Here is a 25532-nt window from a genome sequence, read left to right on the forward strand (position 1 = left end):
AATGAAATTGTAAGCAAACAGATATTAAAAGTAAAACAAGTGAAGTCTGGCAGTTAACTTAGCTCGCGACTCGAGGATGGCTGAACGGAAAAGACTCCTCCTCCTCCTCCAGCTGCCGCCGCAGTCGGGCCCGTCTTAATCATCCACTCAGAGTACCACTGGTGAGCGCACACAGACTTTGTAGCTTGTCCGGTCAGTTAAAAATATTAATTGTGAAATCCGTCTTGTAATCGGAAGCATACAAGCTAGTTAGCTTGAAAAGTAAATAAAGTTTCAGACGTGCTGCGTGATGATGTGTTCAGATTGGCTCAGTAAAACGACAATTAGGTTATCATGATGCGTTCAAGTGTAACGTAAAGAAAACGGGAAATTTTGTTTTTGGCGAGAAACATGAGTAATACAGTTGTATATTGCTCTATATATAATTAAACTACTGATGCCAACATTTATTAAAAACTCAATCTCGCCTAGGGCAACCAAAGGGCTAGAACCGGCCCTGAGTGTGAGGGATTGTATTTGAGTCAACGAGTCGATGCAATCAACTGGTTTTCCTTAGATAAAAAACTTTGTATCAGTTTGACTGTATGATCTGGTTGAACTGTAAAGTGCCTTGAGATGACATGTGTTGTGAATTTGGCGCTATAGAAATAAACTGAATTGAATTGAATGTTTGTTGGTATTTGAGTTGGACTGACGTAATTCAGTCCAACTTAAATGTGAGCAGCTGATAGATTTGGATCAAACCGCTGCTTTTGTAAGAAAATAAATAATTTTGTTTGGTTCTTGGAAGCCCGAATCTCCTTGGTTTTAGGAAAAAAAAGGACAGCATAATAGAACTGGAGCCTAATGGATGATAATAAGAATAACAGTGAAGGTCTGTAATTAGGGGGGTGTTGAGATTGTAAGTAGCAGGATGTCGGAAAAAATTAATGCAAAGGTAGGAAGAAATGATTGTCACCAGGAGGCTCTTATTGATAGCATGCTCTTAAACTGTAATGGAGAAAGAAAATGCTTTTGTCGTTGCATCTATAACCAACGGAACATGACAAGTGTCAAATGTGGAAAAAAAAAACAAAGTCGGTGGAAATCTTTGCTCATGCTTAACTAAACTGTGCTTTCGGTTTTTCTCATTCTGTGCGCACAAATTACTAAACTCTGCTCCTGGTTTTCCAATTTATATGCACAGATTGTAAAACAGTTTATTACAGAGTGTACAGTTTATCAAAATGTGTTCAGAGATTTGCAAAAACTAATACCAGTTTAGTCATCCTTGCACACATCTGCAAAAGCTAAGCTTACTTCCTTATAAGCGGTTTTATTCATCCTCTTTATGAAAAATATTATTATACATATAATTGATTGAAGTAGTGATTGAAGTAGTGATTGTCTATTAATAAAAATACCATCCAATCAATAATCAGTTTAATTCCAGCTTAGTTCATTTGTTCCCCTCTTTTAACTATAAAGGCTGCTAGTTTTCTGCAACCTGTTCAAGTCGATCTCTGTAGCTTTGCCTCCTCTGCACCTCCATGTGCAGCACAGAAAAGTGAACAAATTTTTCCTATCCACCAAACATGCTGGTGATGCAGGAGCGATAAGAGCCAACCTGTTATCAAACTCCTGCGTCGTGGTCCTATAATCCTCGGGTTCAAGAAGCCTAACATTAAACTGTCTCGCCGGCGGTGAAGGGGCAAATTAATTCTCTCTCCAGTCTTGATGGGGGTTGTCCCGCCCAGACATCACCTTTCGCGGAGAGTGAAGCATTCGCTGTCTGCTTCTCACAAAAAGCAGGAGCCCGCCCCCTGAATTCAGTGTGTGAGGCTTTTAATGAAAGCCAGATCAAACTCCGTAAGATCCTCCGCCTACACCGGATTCCTCTCTCAGGAACATCATGATGAGATCTCTGCCTATTTGTCTCGACATCACTCAGAGAAAACAAACACTCCTGTCTGTGACTCAGTGAAGCCGTCTTCAATGCTGCCCACCGGAGGGGAGGAGAACAGGTACAGTCGCTGGAAATAAAGCCAACTCTCTCCACATTAGGAGGGACAACAATGCTCAGACTACAGGGGCTGGGGTTTAAGTTGACAAGTTTTATCCATTAGTGTCTGAATAAGAATTAAAATTATTTCTGCTGCACGCTTATTTAGGAAAGACTGAGGTGAGATTGACAGGAAGAATCTAAAGACACTTCAGGAATTAATAAACGCCTCACCGCTTCCATATACTAACATCAAAAACCTTTGTAGTAGGTCATGCTGGTGAAGATTCTCAATCCTCCAGGTCATTGACCTGACTCCGCCAGATGGATTTGCTCTGCATATCCATCTGGAAACCTTCTGTTGAAGTAATTTTGGGAAGGGGCGAAAATACTGGTTAGCTGACTGGCCTATGTTGGTGATAGACGGGCCAAATAAACCAATCAGATCAACGAAGCATATGACGTACTAACAGAGCGACGACGAAAACACAACCACAAGCCAGGCTAGTCTTGCTGCTGCAGGTAAAGGCTCGTTAGCTCAGCAAATAAGCAACATGTCGGCAAAGGATATTATATTTCAGTGAAGAAATACTCTGTAATTCCGATAAAACTTGCTCGATAGCCACGCTAACGCGTTTCATCGGCTGAAGCCGCCATGTTCTTTAGACTGAACTGTCGCGCTTCTCGTTGCGTCACACCTCAACCCGCCTCAAAGCCAACGCTGATTGGACGTTCGTTTGGTGAACGGCTCCAAATTTTCTTCAACGGAGAGTCTCCAGACTGATCTGCGAGTGATACCTTGAAAGCTCGAGAGATCAGGATGGTCTCACGAGGCTAGCAGGTCATAGTCACTCCAATTCAGTCAGGAGACCATCCTGCCTCGTCATTCTGATGGAGCATTCTGTCTTCATGAACTGATCAGTTGTTCTGTCAGAACAATACTCTGTTTGTAACCATGCGTCATGTTCTGTTAATAAAACGCTCTGCAGAGGAGGTCCGATGTGAGGCAGTGTGTTTGAGTCTGTGGTTCAACTGTCTCTCCTTTCTGCAGAAATTGTATCCATTACTGTGTATTTCAGTTCTTTTTTTGCAAAACTACATTTTATGAACCCGACACTCCCCACCTTCTACAGTAGCACCATAGAGAGCGTTCTGAGCAGCTGTCTCACTGTGTGGTGTGGAGGCTGCAGCGCCTCAGACTGGAAGAAGGTGAAAACAGCAGAGAGGATCATGGGGGCTCCTCTTCCCTCCATTAAAGACATTTCATCCCAGTGCTGCGTGTCCCGAGCCCGTGACATCATCAATGACCCCTCACCCCCCCACCATGGACTGTTCTCCCTGCTGCCCTCTGGGAAGAGGCTTCACAGCATTCAATGCAGGACCAGCAGATTCTGCAGCAGCTTCTTCCCCCCCGCCATCACACTGATGAATGTTTTGTAAAATTGGTTATTGTATTGTATTTTATTATATTTATATTTTATCATTATAAAAAAAGGAAAAAATTAGAACTGTAAATTTACAGTCATAGGTTTATTTCAATCTGAAAAACTCACACAGAGAGAAAAGGTTATTAGAAGAATTTTATTGATAAGAAAGTATAGTCTTTGGCGCTCAAGCCTCGGCAGGAACATTCATGCTGAATTATGCTTTAACATGCATAAGTAGATGAATGAGAATAGGGATGTTCCCCCCCGGCCTGAAACTGGTGGTGGTTCAGTTCAAGCTGGTTAACGAGGTGATCTGCTTAAGCTGTATTGTGGGACCAGAGACTGAGGGAGCTGACAGCAGGGCTTCACTCAGAGAGGATATAGAGGTCCTGCTTGGTGATGCAGGTACCATGAACTGTCCATGATGAGCAAGCATGAAGCGACAGTGGAGAGGAAAAACTCCCCTTTGGGAAGAAACCTCTGGCAGAACCGGGCTCAACATGGTGGTCTTCTGCCGGACCAGTTGCGATGAGACGAGGGATGGTGACAACTGGGATTAATACTCTCTGATGAGGTTGGGGTAGAAGTCATGTCATGGAAGACGACTCAGCTACGATGGCGTAGGAGGGGATGGAGGTGGGTGAATTGTCGTCTGAATAAAATCTGACATTGCGTTTGCTGGATAGCGGGCTGAGACAGGGATTTGAAGGTGCTTTTAAAGTGAAAGCAGGATGCTGATTCGGCTTCGTGGTGGAGTAGTTCGAAGCTGATTGGCTCGCGTCACGGATCAGCTTCTGATTGGATGGAGGTAAGCCAGAGTTTCTTCAATTGAAGAACTCCGCTAGAGCTTCATATTACTGTTTTTATATATATTTTTTTTACTATTTTTCAAGGCTGCACTTTTAAAAAAAGATGAAATTGTCCAGAGAGCTGTCCTTAATGAAATTTCTTTTTGTTTTACACTTGTGTAAAGAAAATGACAAATAAATCTAAGTCTAAGTATCTGACATTCATAACTGGGGACATCAGGCTATTCCTTATAGATGCATTAGACTGAATCACCAAGGCAACAAGGAGTCATATTAAAGGGGTTGTATTATAGGTTCACATGGGGCTGGAGGGTCCGGCGGGTGAATAATGATCTCATGGGAAGTTGTCTTCACCAAGCTATCATAACCACTGGCCCTTTCAACACCTTTCAATACTTTCATGCAGGTTTTATCAAAAGACATCATCATGACCTCAGATCAATTTCAGTGATGTTGACCAACACTATGGTATAAATATTATATTAGCTGGCATTTTTAGATTTAGAGAGAGTACAAAAAAATAAATAAAATGAATGAAAACAGAAGTAGAGGAGGGAAGGTTGGACAGAACGGTCGACATTTTTATTAACGAATGTTGAGTGTTCTGATAGAAGAAACACAAATGATGTCATCTATCCCCGTCTTCAGCAGTCACTGGGAGAGAAAGCAGGTATACTGATCAGGTTGTCAATTAGATAACTCCTTAGAGTGAAGAATTGATTGATCCCAGTACTTCAGCGTAATCTGAGAGTCTTGAGTCTCTAGTTACAATTTTCCCTCTAGTCGTTAGTGATAACGCCAATACCTCAAAGACAGGAAATGGGAATGTTTCACACTGTGCATGGAGCAGCAACAATAACCAGCAAACACCTGACAAATTTCAAATTAGACGTTAGAAATGAAGCTGTACAGGAACAGAAAGGTGCAGAAGTAGATATTTACTCTTTTTTTGCCCTAAACTATAGAGAATAACACAGAAAGACTGATTTGCAGTCATGGCATCATTATAAATAGTTAGTGACCAACAGACCACTGGAAATCCAAGCTTTTAGAGTTGTCATGATGAATGCTTTCCTCTGTTTTCTTATTTCCCCTAAGCATCTTAGGCGGGTCTTTTCAAATGTTTGAAAAGACCCGCCCTCTCCACTTTAAAAAAAAAAGCACATGCACAACCCTGTATCTGCTTCGGAGAGGGAACGCCTATTAAACGCGTGCGAGAGCGTGCACGCGTTTCTCTCTTCGTGCACGTTCTGTTTAAAAGTTGCTGTTTGCATCGCTGATACAATCTTACTTTCCAAAAAAAGATTTGCGTATGTCGCAATTAACGGAGATATGCCCCCCCCCCCCTCGACATGTAACAGAGTTACAAATGTGCTTTTTTAAAATTATTATTTCTAATTCATTTTATATTGAGAAATTGTGAATTTTTCATTTGTTGTTTTGATGTTTTTGCCTGTGGGGATCGCTTTTCTGGACTCTGCCTTGTTTGCTGCTGTGATATATGTTTGATTTCATGTATGGACGGTTGGCGCGAACGGACGTTCATAGTCCAGTACAGCTCGGTTGAATATTGTGTTTTATTCTCACATTCAGGGCTGCAGTGCAGTGAGAGTGCATAGACGAGGTTAATTTGTTTTTACTCTTATTCCCCAGGTATGTGTTTTTGCTTTAAGTTATTTTTTTTGTCTCTGTTTATTTAACTCTATCCCACTGTATTGTGTTGTTGCGGCCATTAGGTGGCGTTTTTCTCCTCTTGTTTTGAGTTTAATTTTTGTGAGGAGATTGCTTTCTTTTGTTGAATCTGAGAAAAAATAAAAATGTTAAGACAGCGTTGTTGCGCTCCGCTGTGGGGCTGCAATGCAGGGAGAGTGCATAGAAGAGATTAATTTGTTTTTACTCTTCTTCCCCAGAATAAAAGTTCTTTGTGAAACCTGGCTGAATGTCATCATTGATGTCAACCGTTACACACAGACACTATGGCCTACCTCCCCAAAATTGTAGGTGACCGCAGACAGTGCCACAGATAGCGTCAAAGGGGGTAGAGAAAGGAGGCCTCTGATTGGTCAATCCGCTTTACACTATGCGTATATTTATATTTATGTGACCGCCATGTGGAACACGAGTCGTGAAGATGGACCAGCTAGAAGAGCGAGTCTGCGAAGAACAGCTGCATCTCAGTCAAAGTGCGGATCGATCCAGTCGCCATTGTTGTTGAATGACCTCCGTAACAGGAAGAGAAACACGCGACCCACCACACCCACAATCCTAGCTAGTTCGTGATTGTCTCTATTGCGTTGTGGCGTGGAATGACAGTGCAGACGACGCTTCCAAATTAATCAAAAATATCTGCGTCATACACCTGAGTGAAGTTGGCCCCCCCACCTTCTCCAAATCAGACAAAATTAGTGTGAAATGTTTGTGCTACGTTTGTGCAGCAAAAATTTTCGTTTGTGCCGCTAGCATTTTAAAGATATAAAGAAATATTACTAGAGGTCATCAAAGGTCAACCAGCCCCCCCACCTTCTTCAAATCACACAAAATGGGTGTCAATTAACTCAGCTCCGTTTGTGCTGATTTGGCTTTGAAGATAACAATGAAAATGTAAAGGTTGCAGCACAAACGTAGCACAAACGTTTGACACTAATTTTGTCTGATTTGAAGAAGCCAACTTCACTCAGGTGCGTCATACCTGTAACAAGCTAACTGCGACACACTGCTGCGGGAGGATAACCAGCCCTTCAACACCGGTAAAGCGTTGAAGGGGATGGGCACATAGGACGGCCTGTCAGCAGAATGATTGACAATTAGGAGGACCACTTATTTTGATGATCCATCCGCAGAGATGGGAAGTAACGAAGTACAAATACTTCGTTACTGTACTCAAGTAGATTTTTCTGATATTTTTACTTTACTTTACTACTTATTTTTATGGCAACTTTTTACTTCTACTCCTTACATTTTTAAAAATTGGCTCGTTACTTTAGTTTTGAATCATTTCAATGGAGTTACCGTTATTATTTTTCATGACATCAATACCAAATTCAATCTAATTGGATGGGAATCTACGTTGCATTTGACGCACCACTACAAGATGAATCGACAGATTCGGCGGTATTCAACACCAGATACAGCACTGGGACTTGATCAACAGCCGATACCGCACCGTAAAGTGAATGGTTTTTGTTTATTTATTTGCGTTTAGCTTCATATAACAATTATACAACAAACTACCAGCAGTTTACAAGGACATTATTGGCAAATCATCTTTTTTAGTAGGTAAAAGAGATGATTTGCCAATGGAATGAGTATTTTTACTCTTAAAATAAGATAATTAGATAAAATGCACTGGAAATGAGACAATGCAATTGCATTTTCTTCTTTTAAATGTAAATTGTCTTGTTCCATTGGCGAAGTGTCTCACTTACTTCCTAAATTTAAGAAAAAATTCATTTATTTTAAGAAAAAATGACTTATTTAGATTTCAATTTTTTGTCCGGGGTTCCAGACTGTGGTGAGGTAGAAGCAGAGATGGGAAGTAACGAAGTACAAATACTTCGTTACTGTACTCAAGTAGATTTTTCTGATATTTTTACTTTACTTTACTACTTATTTTTATGGCGACTTTTTACTTCTACTCCTTACATTTTTAAAAATTGGCTCGTTACTTTAGTTTTGAATCATTTCAATGGAGTTACCGTTATTATTTTTCATGACATCAATACCCAATTCAATCTAATTGGATGGGAATCTACGTTGCATTTGACGCACCACTACAAGATGAATCGACAGATTCGGCGGTATTCAACACCAGATACAGCACTGGGACTTGATCAACAGCCGATACCGCACCGTAAAGTGAATGGTTTTTGTTTATTTATTTGCGTTTAGCTTCATATAACAATTATACAACAAACTACCAGCAGTTTACAAGGACATTATTGGCAAATCATCTTTTTTAGTAGGTAAAAAAGATGATTTGCCAATGGAATGAGTATTTTTACTCTTAAAATAAGATAATTAGATAAAATGCACTGGAAATGAGACAATGCAATTGCATTTTCTTCTTTTAAATGTAAATTGTCTTGTTCCATTGGCGAAGTGTCTCACTTACTTCCTAAATTTAAGAAAAAATTCATTTATTTTAAGAAAAAATGACTTATTTAGATTTCAATTTTTTGTCCGGGGTTCCAGACTGTGGTGAGGTAGAAGCAGAGATGGGAAGTAACGAAGTACAAATACTTCGTTAGTGTACTCAAGTAGATTTTTCTGATATTTTTACTTTACTTTACTACTTATTTTTATGGTGACTTTTTACTTCTACTCCTTACATTTTTACACAAATATCTGTACTTTCTACTCCTTACATTTAAAAAAAATTGGCTCGTTACTTTAGTTTTGAATCATTTCAATGGAGTTACCGTTATTATTTTTCACGTCATCAATACCAAATTCAATCTAATTGGATGGGAATCTACGTTGCATTTGACGCACCACTACAAGATGAATCGACAGATTTGGCTGTATTCATTGGCGGCAAATCATTGCAGCTTGGTGGCGGTGGCGTTAGCATAGTAGCATGGACGACGAGATGATTGAAAATGAACACAACAGAGATCTAGTCCTATTGGCAGACATCCATTTAAAATGTAGGCAACGGCATGAAAAAAGTGCTTTCTACTTTTACTTTTATACTTTAAAGCTACAGTGTGTAATAATTACAGGCATATAAAGTCAGAAATTTAATATATTATACATAACTATGTTATTTATCATCATCTATGAGCTCAGCCTTTTAACCATAATATTTGCGTTGCCTTAGAATTCGTTATTTATAATTACATAGGAGCGGGTCTCGCAGCCATGGAGGCAGACATCTTTGCGCTACGGCAAGCGCAGAGGCAACAAACTAGCGATTGCGAGATCTCCCATGACGCTCGAAAATAACTACGGCAAGTTGAGAGAGATTAACTGAGACGGTACTGAACAGTAGATGGCAGTATTATGCCTGAGAAGCGTTTAGTCTGCCTGAAACCAAAGAAGAAGAAGAAGCAGGTATACTGCGCCTCAGTAACAAGAAAGGTGAACAAGGCGGCAGGCGTGAGTGACTTTGCAAACTGTTTGGCACTGTGTGGCCAAACATCAGACGAATGGAGGATCATGCCTACTCTGTATCACAACGAAAAGCGGCGGACACCGAACCCCCGTCATCTAAGAAGCGGAAACACGACGAGAATAAACGCAAGCGTGACAAGAAACAACAAAAAACACGGATCAACATTGGCACGGCATTTACACGATGGAAGTCACTGATGGAGGAAAAAGGTTTTCAAAGTGACGCTCAAGTTGCCAGTTTTCTCTTGGACAGGTAATTGATCCTACACACACAATTGTCTAATATCACTGCAGTTTTTGGAGTACAGGATGCTCAGACCTGTCTAAAACAATAACATGCTGCGTGATGATGCTGTTACTCTCCAGTATACTTATTCAGCAACGTCCCTGACGTTTCACAGGTAATGATTCAGTAATTTTCTGTAAAATAATTTTCTGGATATATACCTCGGTTACTTCTCTCCGGCTCCTTTGGAGATCTTCAAGCCTTTCCTCCTCTGCTCTCACCCCGCTGGCACCCCTCCCTCGCCTGGCCCTAGCTGCACGCCCACCCCGGCCTCTCTGCCCTCGCCCTCTTCCTCTTTCTCGCCTTGTAACCCCCGTGCCACCCAAATGACTTGGACTCTGTAAACGGGGAATATATATTCTTCCAGCGAACACAATCTCGCTGTTAAACTAATGACTACAATTACTTCGTCTGTTTATATCACCATGCAAAGCAGCTCACCAAAACGTCACAACGACGTAGAAAAAATAACGGGTATATTTATTATCTTAAGTCTACATGAAATCTATACCCTACACAGACTAATGAAATACTATCTGTAAAATTATCTATGTAAACAAACCTCATCACTTGAGAAGGTAGGTGATGTGGACGTCGTGGAAGACATTTTGTCCCGTAACGCTCGCCGTACTGTTGGGGGGGAGAAGCGGTGGGGGGGAGATGTTCATGTTGCTGCAGTCTGCAGTCTGAGCGCTAGATGTCGCTGAAAATTACACACTGTAGCTTTAAGTAAATTTACAAGCCTGTACTTTGTTACTTTTACTTGAGTAAAGAAGTTTAATCAGTACTTCCACTTTTACCAGAGTATTTTTTAACACAAGTATCTGTACTTTTACTCAAGTACGGAAAGTGAGTACTTTTGCCATCTCTGTCCATCCGGAAATAGAACAACCTCCACTCAATAAGCTCTGTGAGGCCTTTTAGTAGCATCATTGTTTTACCACCATTCCTGCTTATATTCACCCCCCCCTTTTTTTACTAATTGGTCCTTTCCTTACAGGATGTACAAGTTCTTCATTATGGTTTTCATTTTTTACTTCGTAATCCTTCAGTTTTGCCTTAGAAATAAATCTGCTTCAACAATGAGATCATCCTGAATCTCATTGTTGCTCTAAATGATGGGCAATTTGGTAATATCTTAGGGCAGAAAAATTACACAGGCTAACTTTCTACTATCAGACTTAAGGGAAGAACATGAATTAAGATAGCAAAGCTCTGCTTCTATTAGATTAAAGATGTACATTGTGCAAAGGACAAAGTGTGTATATTAAAAAGCAGAGCTGGGGGAATTTTTAGAGCTAAGGGGAGGATCTCATTCTTTGATCAGAAGTCTGTTTGAACTGAATCAAAGAGAGAGTTCAATGGATCAAAGAACGGTAGGGCGACAAAAGTAGGAGAATAAAACTTTGCAGAGGCTGAAATGGTTCATGAAAAAACTAATATGCTTAGTTTTTGGCCTATTAATGAGGTTTTCCCTTCTACTTTGGTCTTTTTTGTATCTGAGCTCCTCCTTCTTGATATCACTCCTCCTGTATCTTTTTTTTTTCTGGGTCCAAACTCATCAACCGTATTCCCTCACTTTACATATAACCAATTTTTTGATAAAGTAATGCATTAAAATGCTTTTTTTTTCAGTATCTCAGACAACTGAAGTTCAGACCAATATCATTCTTACCCAGTGGAGTCAGGGTTTAAATTGTGCAAACATATTTTACTAACAGGAATTTAAATGGATGTTGTATTTGCCATCCAACCAGAACTCACACTTTAGAAACGGAGACTATGGCTGTGTCTGAACGTCCACTCTAACCCCTAAATCCCTCAATCTCTATATAGGGCGAGGGATATATAGTGGACTTTAGAGAAAACTCAGTTAACTGACTGTTCAGACAGAGGATCACTACTTTTTGCTCCCTGTTGGTCACATAACTCCGCCTCCCCACCCGGTTAGCTGACTTAGCTGATTGCTCCTTCCTGTGTTTCCAAAAAGGCCAAAGTAAATAACCCAGTCCTTCTTTTCACTGTAGACAAGCCATGATCTGCTTATCTGTTCTCCATTTTTCATTTGGATGAAATAATAGCTGCATGAATCATGACAGTAGACAAGATAGAGGAGAGCAGGAGGCGGGGTTACCAATCTACTCGCTCTGGAGAGCAGAGTTCGCTGCTTTTAGATGTTGTCTCCAAAGTCTCCAATTGCAGAAAAAAGTCGCTAGATTTGGCGCTAGGAGTAGCCTGACGTAGTCCTAGTCAATTCTAGTCAGAATGAGTCTGATGCTGCTCCATAGAGCTGTGATTATGGGGCGTGTTTTGAAGGAACCAGGAAAAAAAATGCCTCTGCACTCAATTGGATAGACCTACAACCAATAAGAGCAACGGAGTGCGTGACGTATGTTAAGCGACGCATAGTTGTTGTCAACAAAAATCAAAGCGTGCAGTTGCACGCCTAGAATAAGAAGATGAGCCTTGATGGCTTTTCTCTGTTCCTCTTTTAAAATTAATTTGCTGTCTATATCTTCTAGAACAGACCTAATAGCAGAATCTACTCACCTCAACTCTCCAGCGGCAGCCATTGTTGTTGCCACCCAAGCGCGCATTGGTCACGTGGTTGATTACGTTACTGTTGATCATCTGTCCATCATCGTATAAAGCCCGCCCTGACAATTTGATTGGCCCGCCAGATATTGTGCTAGCATACTCGCGCTACTGTTGAGCAATGCCAGACCGAACTTCCTGACCTCAAACGTTGTGGGCGGGACTAAGTTCGGAATGGCACCCAGGCTACGCTAGGAGCTTTTTAGAAATCAAAGTGCTAGAGGGGTCTGGAAAGTCACTAAATATAGTTGGCATCACTGCTCTTTGCATTGTTTGTTTTCAAATGGTGTGCTTCAAATGGATTGATCCAATATGGCGGACACTGAAGCTGGGGTGACACACTTATTATCAGCGTTCTGATGGCATTTTAGTGAAAGGATTTTATAAAAAACATAATTAATGTGCACAAATAAGGAATAGTTGTATTAACCATACATGTATTCAGAGTTTTAACGGGCCCCCAGAAACTTTGGGCCCTAGGCAACTGCCTAGTATTGCCTAATGGTAACGCCCCCCCACCCGATGATTAGAAGTATAACATAGTTAAAAGCTTTTGATTTTGCTTGATATAGGCCATTCAAACAGATGAAACCCTTAAAACAAAAATGAACTTGTAACTTAAAATCCTGCTTCAAAAGAAAAATCTTTGTTTCATCTTTCCTGTGTTTAGCCATCATCATCAGAATTTTCAAAATGACTTTTTTTCTTTCTTTCTATTATCCTACCAAGTTATTTAGAAAGCAGAAAAAAAAGAGGCAACAATCTTATTTAATGATCGACTTTTTCTTTGTACCAGCTGCGAAGGCGGTATCACCAGACTGTTTTGGAGAGCATTATTTATCCCGAGCCCACTGACAGCGATCAATAATGCATCTTTTTTTTTCAGTGCAGTGTTACCAAGCAGCTGCTGCTGCAAAATGAGTTTGTTCCAGGTGGTCGGTTACAGGAAAGACAAGGTAGGCTGGATAATTTCAGCACTTAACTAAAGTTTGATCTGAAAAGAGTAAGTTTAAAAAAAAATAATAATAATTGAAGGCCTAAAACAAGGAAGGTGGTGAAGGAATCACCAGCTCTCTTAGAGAATAAAACAAAAACTTTCCCTTCATTTGCTAAGTCTCAGGTCGTTCCTGATAAACAAAGCCCAGATGTTCCAGCTGGATCTGCATCCAGATGTTCTCAGCATTGAGATGGAGAAGGATGCATGTTGGGGAGATGTTCGGGGAGGACTTGAATAAATTTGTATTTAAGTTGGATTGTCTGGTTTCAGTTACACTTAATTAACTTAAAACTTTTCTATTTTATTTCTAAATTAAATGGGTTTCTTAGAGAATAAAAAAATCAACAGGACTTTTTTAACTTTTGGTCAAGCTTTGTTAAATTCCTAACATTTATACACACTTGATCTGGTAAATTAATTCTGGGTAGAATGTCAGGTGAACTAATCCTGTCTAACAAATTTATCAAGTACCGTATTTTCCGGACTATAAGCAACTACTTTTTTCCCACGCTTTAAAGCAACACAGCTTATAAGGGACTTTATGTAGAGCGCCCCCTACAGGTTTGGTGGAGGGCAGTTCAGTATATATCAGCGTCTTATATACTTTTCCAGTTTTTCAAAAAATGTAGTGGGCACAGGTTATGTCGAGGTCAGAGATGGGGACTCGAGTTTGTGACTCGTACTCGAGTCGCACTTAAGTCGCATATTTAATGACTTTAGACTCGACTTAGACTTGCATTTGAAGGACTTCAGACTCGACTTGGACTCGTGATTTCTGACTTGTAAACAATATTTTATTTTTAAGTGTTTTTTGTTTTACTAACTTGACTGATCGCCGCTCGCCTTACCCGCACACAGCAGAGGTAAAAAAAAAAAAGACGGCATAGGGGCTGTCAAACTGTCACGTAGCACTAGGGGTGGGTATAGCCAAAGACGTCACAATGCGATTCTATCACGATGCATCACGATACTTGAATTATTGCGATGCATTGCAATATTTTCTCCTCCATGTTTTGTTTTTGAATGACTCTGCGCAGTATCCCGCAGCCGGAAATGCTTGTGACACAAGGCAGCGCGTGTCAACAAATCCGCAGCGACATCTACTGGACTGGAAGTTGTATTACACTTGTTTTTGGCTGTGTGCCAACCATTCATGCAATTTTATTTATTAATTTTTTTAAATCAATAATCGATACTTGGCGTCAAGAATCGATGCAGTAGATCACGAAAATTAGAATCACGATGCATCATCATGACGATTATTTTGCACACCCCTACGTAGCACTGACGTCACTGACGCAACGCTACGTGACATATATGCCCGCGCGCCCGGGCGCATGCATGCATGATCGACAAGCCAAGCTTTAAAAACTTCATGGCCGTCGTAGAGGAGAAATATGTTGTGAATTGACACTAAATAAATAAACTGAATTGAATTTAAAATACTGCCCGCCAAGTTGGTTCTGTCTGTTCCAGCGCATTAAATTACAAAAAATTATTGCCACAAAGTTTCTTTTATGAAAGAATTGTTAGTGTCCTGATATTTATTTAGGGTTTTTCTTTATCTCTTGTAGTTGCTAACTTCATATGTATTAATAAAAAGCAGGATTGTGATTGTTTTTTTTCCCCACAGCCCTCATTTTCACTTAAAAATAAAAGAGCAGACATTTACTCCTAAAACTAGAAAAACTTGTAACCACAAATGTCATTTAAATACTGAAAGAAAATTGTTGTTTTTGAAAGAAAAAAATAAAGATGCAAAATTTAACTTGGAAAAAAATTGCGTGTGTGGTTTTTTAAATTTTATTTTTCATTTACCAGTTCAAGATAATGATCATTCCATAGATATAATAGCGACCTTTAAGCTATACCGTCTCAGAGAGGAAAACACAAGGAGAAACAAGCAAACGTGCAAATTATTGCACTTATTTTAATTGATCGAGTGATTGGAATTTATTGTGCGATTAATTGATAATTGTGACAGGCCTTCTCAAGACTTGAGACTTGACTTGGACGTGCAAAAAATGACTTGTGAACATGTCTGGTCGAGGTGCACCCTATAGTCCAGAAAATACGGTACATCAAGAAGACAACACTAATGTGTACATTTCCTTGAATCTTTGTACCGTTATTCCAGGAAATATAACAAGATGTTTAAAAGAAGAATGAGATTAAAAAACCTCTAACTGGAAACAGAAATTTAATCTGAGATTTTATAATTTTTGCGGCACAATTTACCTTTTAGGTTTTCACAGGCCTGGCTTAGTGCTTGACTAAATGCAGCCTGACACACTGTTTCTTCATCCATGCTTGACCCCTACTGGACATTTCCCACATGTTGACAGGGTGGCAAAGATTACAAGACACGGGTCCCTAAATATAGCAGGAAAGAAGTAAACAAGAGAGGAAAGGCTGGCCTCCTCCTCAGGTGGGGCCATTCCTCCTTTCTCTCTCCATCTCCTCTTTCAGCCATAAGAGCGTCCGCAGGGATGCCGATACGTGGAGCAGCCATTGCTAATGTCTCAAGTCAAACTCCCATTGCTGTTTTTTTCTTCCCGATGAACTGAAGGCATTACAAAATTTGATAGATGGTTGCTAATATTTAGTTGATACCCCTCAGTGGCTGCAGCTCAGAGGTGGAGTGAACTTTGCCCTTGTAAAGCCCCAGGAGTAAATGTGATGGATGTGCACACTGCCTGCGTGTCTTAGGGGTCTATTTACCTGATTTCACAGTAAAAATACTGATGCATTCGAGAAGGGAATATATCAGCTTTTGTAGATTACTGTTGTAGAGAGTTTATTTTAAATTTTTTTATCTGAAGATAAAAGATTAAAATAATGACAACTGTCCAAAAGACTGTAAATTTGCAGCTGAGCTTTTAGTTACTGTTGGCTCGAAATGTTGGAAAACCAACATTTTTATGGTCAATTTAAAAGCTTAATCTCTTGTCAATTTAATGTTTAAAAATTGTGCAACACAGGGGCAGATTTAGGAAATTTGGGGCCCTAGGCAAAGACAGGCAGGGGCCCTCTGAATTAAGAAGACAACACATCAAACAGCCCCATTCTACACATAGAGAAATATTAATAGAATATTGCTTTTATGGGCTCCTTGTTTGTATTTATTAGTAGAATATATCTCCCGTCAATGAGATTTAGTGTAAAAGCAAATAACAGTCATTTCTTTACATATTTTTCTATAATACTACTTTTGTTTTTATTTGTTTTACAAAACAAATAAGTAGAAGGGCACTCTGTCAGGTTTTTAATGGGGTAGGAGTGGGATGGGTACATTGTTTTATTTCAAGATGTGGTTTAAATAAACATTAATTAATGACATGAATTTAACCTTCATAAGACAAAAAGAGTGAAGCAACTCATTAAATTAGGAGATGATTTAATGTTTATGGATTCATGATGGTGGCTAGAGCAGGGGCGGATTCAGGAAATTTGGGGCCCTAGGCAAAGACACGCAGGGGGCCCTCTGAACTGAGAAGGCAACACATCAAACAGACCCGTTATACAGATAGAGAAATGTTAATAGAGTAGACATCCATTATCTGTTCTAGGTTGTGTCCCTCTCTTCTTGTCCCTTTTCTTCTTGTTTTCCTCTCTATGTTTTGTACTCAGCTGACTTTTCATGCTGTCTCTAAAGGAATGAAAGATTTTTTCCAAGCACTAAGCTCACTTAGCTGATTGCTCCTTCCTGTGTTTCCAAAAAGGCCAAAGTAAATAACCCAGTCCTTCTTTTCACTGTAGACAAGCCATGATCTGCTTATCTGTTCTCCATTTTTCATTTGGATGAAATAATAGCTGCATGAATCATGACAGCAGACAAGATAGAGGAGAGCAGGAGGCGGGGTTACCAATCTACTCGCTCTGGAGAGCAGAGTTCGCTGCTTTTAGATGTTGTCTCCAAAGTCTCCAGTAGCAGAAAAAAGTCTCTAGATTTGGCGCTAGGAGCTTTTTAGAAATCAAAGTGCTAGAGGGGTCTGAAAAGTGGCTAAATATAGCGACTAAAGCGCTAAGTTGGCAACACTGCTCTTTGCATGGTTTGTTTTCAAATGGTTTGCTGCTGTCTGTTTGGACCTTTCTGAACATGTGCAGCAAATGGACTGATCCAATATGGTGGACACTGAAGGGGGGCGGGGGGTGAGACACACTTAATATTATCAGCGTTCTGATGGCATTTCAGCGAAAGGATTTTTATCAAAAACATTATTTACATGTATGATTAATACATCTATTACTTATGTGTGAACATTATTTGAGCTTTATGGGCCCCCCAGGATCCGCCCGCTCCATATTTTTTTTCAAGTTCAAAACTTAATTAACATAAAGAGATAATTTAAACCAACTGTCTGATAGTAATTCATCTGTATAATATGTATCACTATGCATATTCACATACTGCAATAAAACCATGAAGATCAGGAAAATATTTAGGAAAACACAGTATTTTATCTTTTGTGGTCCAGTTTTTCATTTTTTTCTTGAAGAATACAACAAAATACTTAGTCTGCTAATGACAGCACCATAAAAGGGATTAATATTGGCTATTTTGTCACTGCTATCAAAATCCACCCCATCCTCCCACATAAACTGATCGGGTAGCATATCTAATAAAGTCTAACCAATATGTCAATGAATACCATGTCACGAAGGAGTGGTTAACAGCTAAAAAATGGTGTAAGCTTTTCAAAGTTCACTGTGATCTTTGACATATTTGTAGAACAGTGTTTCAGAAAGGGCAAATCCAAAACCCTTGAAATGCAGCAGGTCATTAGAGTGCGGAGAGCAACACCTCGTTGACTTACCCGCCTTTGTTCTTGCTCACATCGATGGTGGTGATGGAATGTTTGGCTCCAGATTGCACCTCCCAGTCCACCTTCCACTGGGCGTTCTTTGACTTGGTCTGCAGCAGGTTCACCCCTTTCTTTGCTTTGACCCTGCGAGGGAACAGCAGGGGAGAAAAGAAACGGCGCAATTCAGTTTTATCGCAAGGTATGATTTATATCGGAGGGCCGCGGGTGAACCCCTTCTGTGTGTGCATCAGACCTCCACTTGTGTTGCATCATAGCAAAAGCAATTCCACAGATGAATCAGTAGCAGAGATGAATGAAGACAGTGATACATGAGACTAATGGGCTGGGACTTCTGCAGGTCAGACTGTTCGTCAACACTACCTCAAGGAACCCCTTAAAAGGAAGCCACTGGGGTTTGTACATTATTAACTACCAACATCTGGAGGTTTGGCTCATGGGCAAAGATGTTGAGTTTTGTTGCATCTGCATTGCAATGTCTTTTTAGGTTAGTAAAGCAAAAATATAATTATCTATTTAGGGGAATTCAGTTTTTCTTTTTGTTTTTTTTTTTTACCTAGGGACCATGGCCAGAATTTTCTATACAGGCAATTTAAGGTTCAAGAAAAGACTATAAATTAGGGATGCACGATATAATCGGCCCCCTATCGGTATCGGCCTTAAAACTGAATATCGGACATCGGCAACCCCACCGATATTTAACCCGATATTTGATCAGCTTCTGAGTTTCTAAACTCTAAAAATAAAAAATACTACTAATTCCTCCTCAAAAACTTATTTTTTACAGACTTAAAAACTTCTAAAGACGAGGGGAAAAATATTGATACATTAAAATATCCCAATATCTTCATATGCTGATATATTGCCATTTAAAAACACCATATCAATCTGTTTTACTAATGAAATATTGCTATATGTCATCGTTATGCTACGAAATCCCCCGAAAATTCACAAAATGTTGCCATATTTTTATATGTTGATATATTGACGCGGTATCGATCTATTTTTACTTTATACATGCTCCCAATTGGTAGAATTATTAGACAGCATGGGATTAATTTCCACTGTTATGCTGATGATACCCAGCTATATCTGTCTATAATCCAGATGAAGCTAACCCATTACATAGATTACAGGCATGTCTTGAAGACATAAAAACCTGGATGACTCTTAACTTTCTGCTCCTGAATGCAGACAAAACAGAAGTTATAGTCATTGGACCAGAGTCTCTGAAAAAGAAACTGATTAGCCAGTCACTTCATTTGGATGGGATTAAACTGATTTCAGATAATAAAGTAAAAAAATCTTGGTGTTATTTTTGATCAGGACCTGTCATTTAAATCCCAGATCAAAGAGGTTTCTAGAATTTCCTTCTTTCATCTGAGGAACATTGCAAAAATTAGAAATCTCCTGTCCAGGGGTGATGCTGAGAAACTAGTCCATGCATTTGTTACTTCAAGGCTGGACTATTGTAATTCTTTACTATCAGGAAGTCCACAAACTGTAGTTAAAAGCCTTCAGCTGATCTAAAATGCTGCAGCCAGAGTTCTGATGAAAATGAAAAAGAGAGATCATATCTCTCCTATCCTGGCTTCTCTTCATTGGCTTCCTGTTAAATCAAGAATAGAATTTAAAATCCTCCTTCTCACATATAAAGCCTTAAATGGCCAAGCTCCATCTGATATCAGAGATCTGATTGTTCCTTATGTTCCTAACAGAGCACTTCGCTCTCAATCTGCAGGTTTACTAATGGTTCCTAGAATTTCTAAAAGTAGAATGGGAGGCAGATCTTTTAGTTATCAGGCTCCTCTCCTGTGGAACCAACTACCAGTTTTAGTCCGTGAGGCAGACACCCTGTCTACTTTTAAGGCTAGGCTTAAAACTTTCCTTTTTGATAAAGCTTCTAGTTAGAGTGGCTCAGGTTATCCTGAGCTATCTCTATAGTTCTGCTGCTATAGGCTTAGACTGCTGGAGGACATAGGGACCCCTTTTTCATCATTCTGCTTCATTCTCTCTCTGTTCTCCTATTCTGCAGAATCTGTTAGTTCAATCTCTAACCTTCTGCTCTCTCTGCTTTTCCTCAGAGTAGCTTTGCCTCGTCTGTTCCTGTTTGGCTGTGACGTCATCCTGGAAAGAAACATCAGCTGTGCTGCTTCTATCAACACCCTTGTTTATAGATGTTGGAGATCGGCCTGTTTTCCAGTGTGGTCCTGTTTCTCTGACCGTGACTGAGTGGATGTGCTCTCTTCGTCCTCTGGCATGGGAGCTGCCTTGGAGCTCGTCTGCCTGGCTGTGTGTTTCCTGGACAGGGCCGCCTTTTACAGCTGCTTTTTGTATCTCTGCTTCTGTCTCCTTGAACCCCAGTCGGCCTCGGCAGATGGCCGCTCACACTGAGCCTGGTTCTGCTGGAGGTTTCTTCCTGTTAAAAGGGAGTTTTTCCTCTCCACTGTCGCTACAAGCATGCTTAGTGTGGGGGATTGTATTTGAGTCAATGAGTCAATGCAATCAACTGGTTTTCCTTAGATAGAAAACTTTGTATCAATTTGACTGTATGATCTGGTTGAACTGTAAAGTGCCTTGAGATGACATGTGTTGTGAATTTGGCACTATAGAAATAAACTGAATTGAATTGAATTTTACTAACAAAATCTCACAAGAATTTGCAAAATATCACGAGAGTTTGTAACAGAACGATGAAATTTCACGACATTTTGAAAGTAAAATAGATCGATACCGCGTTTTTAAAAATCAATTTGATATCAGCATATGAAAATATATTGGAGTATATTATTTTTCAAAGTGTCAGAAATGGATAACAAAACTGCTATTTTCAATGACTACTTATTTTTGTCCAGCTTTAACATCGATATCGGTTATCGGCTACGTGAGTTTTAAAATATCGGCATATCAGATATCGCGCAAAATCCCAATATCCTGCATCCCTAATATAAATACAGATATTCATGTCAATTATAATTAGGCAAACACCCTGAGGGGGGAGAGTATTATGATACTAACTTAAAGATGATTACAATGATGGTTATTCACACATGAATTTATACACACGAACATGTGCTGCATATTCAGTAGCTTGTTTTGTTACAAATAAAGTGTCTTGCACTTTATTGCACATAAAACTATAAACAAACCCTATATAAACGATAAATCTGCATAACCTGTAGAAATCAATTATATGTCCCAAACCTGGATGTCTTTTCCTATATAATAAACTATATATGTCATGATCTGGCCTGTTTGCTCCTCCTTAATTAGTCATTCCTTTCACCTGTCGTTTTCCCTCCCTGCCTCAATTATAATTTATTCCTCTCACCTGTTTCCTCTTGGTTTTATTCAGTTCAGCCTGAGCATTCAGGGCCAGATCATTACTTGTCTTTTTGTCAGTCTGTCTGTTCAGTTTTAGTTCATGGTTCATGTCCTGGATCCTAGCAGCCAGTGGAAAGAGGGTTTTAGTGTTTGTCTCGTCTCCTGATCGTTCACTGTTCCTCCCCCGCGGAGTCCTCTGGGTTTTTGGCTCATTATGTGGGGAGGTTCAGTTTTTATCCAGTAAGCCTGGCTCCAGGGAGGAGACCAGTTTAAAGTCTTGCTTCAGGTTCTGGTTCCACGTCCTGTCTCTGAGCCTGCCTGTCTGCACCTGATCCTGTCTGCTCCTGTGCGTGACCACCTGGTCATGCTTCTGGTCCCAGTCAGACTCTGAACCCTCCTGGGATGCCTGGAAGTCTGGATCCTGCCACCTGTTTCTGTTCCTGCCTGTTCTGTCTGTTCCTGTCTGTTCTGGATCCCTGACCAGGATCAGCTTTCAGCATGTCCTCTGGGACTCCAGCACTGGGACATTCTTGGTCTGGACTGCTTTTGTTTTGTTTTATTTAAGAAAGGTTTGAACTTTTCTACTGACTCTCCTTGAATACTGGGTCCTCTCTGTCTCCGGTTCATGACAATATACTCATAAAGGAAATGCTAAAGGGAAATTGTGAGGTTAATGCTGCAAAGTCAACAACTCAATGCAAGCGAATGTCTGTCACTTGTGGTCGGAAAATTTAGATTTCTCTTGTTTCATATACTTAGTAATGCTACTTATCCAGTAAAAAAGTTTTTTACTCAGTCTGTTTCACCTGCAAGGACACAAAATGTCTGAGTGAGAAGAGTTTTACATCAACTAATACTTATCCCATAACAAGCCAAATTCTTTCTCAAGAATTGTTATTGTTAAACCTGAGTGTGTGTAATATGTTTTGACTGTGAAACAACCTTCACAGCTTTTTCCTCATTATAAGTAAGGGAGAAAAACTCTGTCTAGATCAGAACAGGGCTGATTACGGTGCAATAAGGGCCCAATGATGAACTTTTCTCTCTTTGCAAAGATATGAAAATAAAGCGCCGACTGAGTGAAATCTATCGATCTCCGTTCATTTAACTGGGTTGAACAGTTGAATACTTTTTTCCCACTACACACTAGGGGTGGAACGGTTCATAAAATCCACGGTTCGGTACATGTTGATTGTTAGGAAAATCTATTATGTCTTGTATAGTGGAACCCGTGTTGCACAATGCTTGCACACTGTTGCACTTTTATCCACACGTGCAGGACGCACAGCGCACGCTCGCTGATCAGATACTGAGTGTGGAGCGGAGCAACCCGGACTCCTTAGTTATTGTCCTTGGTGACTTTAATAAAGGTAACCTCAGTCATGATCTTCCTAAATACAAACAGTTTATCAAATGCCCGGCCAGAGAGGATAACATTCTGGATCACTGTTACACCACCATCAGAGATGCTTATCATGCTGTCCCCCGTGCTGCACTGGGCCAATCCGACCACGTCATGGTCCACCTGATTCCTGCTTACAGACAGAAACTAAAGCTCTGCAAACCTGTGGTGAGGAAATCAAAGAATTGGACCAGTGAGGCTGTGGAGGATCTTCAGGCGTGTTTGGGTTCTACTGACCGGTATGTCTTCAGGGCTGCCACCAACAGTCTGGATGAGTTCACAGAGGCTGTGACGTCATACATCAGCTTCTGTGAGGACTGCTGTATTCCAACACGAACCAGGGTGAATTACAATAATGATAAACCCTGGTTCACTGGCAAACTCAGAAGACTAAGGCCCCGTCCACACGAAGTCAAACCCTGGCCTAAACGCACAAATTTTTCACCAAACCAGCCTCTCATCCATACGAAGCCGGCGTTTCGGGGGTCTGTAAACGATCTTTTTTTTATTAAGCCTTCAAAGTGGGAAGATTTTGAAACGCCGTTTTCGCGTTTCCATCTTTACGCTCTAACCGCATATTTTTTTTTACACGCATGCGTCATAGTGTCGCCTCTAAACACGCATGCGCGACACAGTATCACAACAACAATGGCGCCGTTGCTGCTAATGCTACTCACCCTGCTGTCGGGCTTACAACAGAATCTTCTTTTTCCGGAATATCTCCAGGAAGAACAGAGCAATATCGACCACATAGTTCAGCACCTGAATTTGACTGAACCACCAAAATGGACCCGCAGGGCAACCATGTATAAATATTAGTGCGCATGCCCAACATTTCGTCGCCTATTTTTGCTTTGGCACCACAGCGCCACTTACAGGCCTGGCATACATTTTGCAGCGTTTTCATGCATTCGTGTGGACGATCACATTTATTTTACGTCTCCGTCTTTACGGCAAAAGTTTTGGAAAATATCAGCGTTTCGTGTTCATTTTGACTTCGTGTGGACGGGGCCTAAGATTGGACAAGGAAGAGGCCTTCAGGAGCGGAGATAAATGCAGATTCAAAGATGCAAAATACAAGTTTAGCAAGGCGGTGAAAGAGGCTAAACGACTGTACTCTGAGAAGCTGCAAAACCATCTTTCTGCCAACGACTCTGCCTCTGTCTGGAAAGGGCTTAGGCAGATAACAAACTACAAGCCTAAAGCCCCCCACTCCATGAACGACCGACAGTTAGCCAACGACCTGAACAACTTCTACTGTCATTTCGACAGACAAAGGGACAGTGATGCATCCATCCCCCACAACACCACCCAACAGATCACCTCCACCTCCTCCTCCTCAGTGACAACTCTTTCCATAAAAGAGAGAGATGTAAACAAAATCTTCAAAAAACAGAACCCCCGGAAAGCTGCTGGACCAGATTCTGTCACTCCATCCACTTTGAAGCTCTGTGCTGACCAGCTGTCTCCAGTGTTCAGACATTTTAACACCTCACTGGCGACATGTCACGTGCCAGCCTGCTTTAAATCCTCCACCATCATCCCTGTCCCCAAGAAGCATAGGACCACAGGACTTAATGACTTTAGACCCGTCGCCCTGACCTCTGTGGTCATGAAGTCCTTCGAGCGTCTTGTGCTGTCACACCTGAAAGAAATCACGGACCCCCTCCTGGACCCCTTCCAGTTTGCCTACAGAGCCAACAGGTCTGTAGATGACGCTGTCAACCTGGCCCTTCACCACATTCTCCAGCACCTGGACTCCGCAGGAACCTACGCCAGGATCCTGTTTGTGGACTTTAGCTCGGCCTTCAACACAATCATCCCAGCTCTGCTCCAGGAGAAGCTCTCCCAGCTGAATGTGCCTGACTCCACCTGCAGGTGGATCACAGACTTCCTATCGGACAGGAAGCAGCACGTAAAGCTGGGAACACAGTTCTCTGACTCACAGCTCATCAGCACTGGTTCCCCCCAGGGCTGTGTTCTTTCTCCTCTGCTCTTCTCCCTGTACACCAACAGCTGCACCTCCAGTCATCAGTCTGTCAAGCTCCTGAAGTTCGCAGACGACACCAGTCTCATCGGACTGATCTCCGATGGTGACGAGTCCGCCTACAGGTGGGAGGCTGACCATCTGGTGACCTGGTGCAGGGAGAACAACCTCGAGCTCAACGCTCTAAAAACAGTGGAGTTGGTTGTAGACTTTAGAAAGAGCGCAGCCCCAGCTACCCCCATCACCCTCTGTGACTCCACCATTGACACTGTGGAGTCTTTCAGCTTCCTGGGAACTACCATCTCTCAGGACCTAAAGTGGGAGCTGAACATCGACTCCCTCACCAAGAAAGCCCAGCAGAGGATGTACTTCCTGCGGCAGCTGAAGAAATTCAACCTGCCCAGGACAATGATGGTGCAGTTCTACTCCTCCATCATTGAGTCCATCCTCACTTCCTCCATCACCATCTGGTACGCTGGTGCCACCGCCAAGGACAAGAGCAGACTGCAGCGTGTCATCCGGTCTGCAGAGAAGGTGATTGGCTGCAACCTCCCATCTCTCCAGGAGCTGCACGCCTCCAGGACTCTGAGGCGTGCGGGGAAGATTGTGGCTGATCCCTCGCACCCCAGTCACAGACTATTTCAGCCACTACCCTCTCGCAGGAGGCTGCGCTCCATCAGGACCAGAACCTCCCGTCACAAAAACAGTTTTTTCCCATCTGCTATCGGCCTTATCAACAAGGCCAAGACACTGAACAATGTTTCTCTCCCCCATTCAGGATTTCTGCGT

The 25532-nt window shown here is 41.1% G+C and overlaps 1 protein-coding gene across 1 annotated transcript in view; it reads right to left on the reverse strand.

Annotated features, from left to right (window-relative positions):
- The window catches only part of tmem132e (transmembrane protein 132E), a 254119-nt gene that overhangs the window by 110932 nt on the left and 117655 nt on the right, over positions 1–25532 (reverse strand). Inside the window, exon 3 of the mRNA XM_038290758.1 lies at positions 18025–18156. Within this exon, the coding sequence (XP_038146686.1) occupies positions 18025–18156 (132 nt within the window). The remainder of the gene's footprint in view (positions 1–18024; positions 18157–25532) is intronic.

The sequence above is a fragment of the Cyprinodon tularosa genome, unplaced genomic scaffold (genome assembly GCF_016077235.1).
Source record: "Cyprinodon tularosa strain WSP-4 unplaced genomic scaffold, ASM1607723v1 ctg288, whole genome shotgun sequence".
NCBI lineage: Eukaryota > Metazoa > Chordata > Actinopteri > Cyprinodontiformes > Cyprinodontidae > Cyprinodon > Cyprinodon tularosa.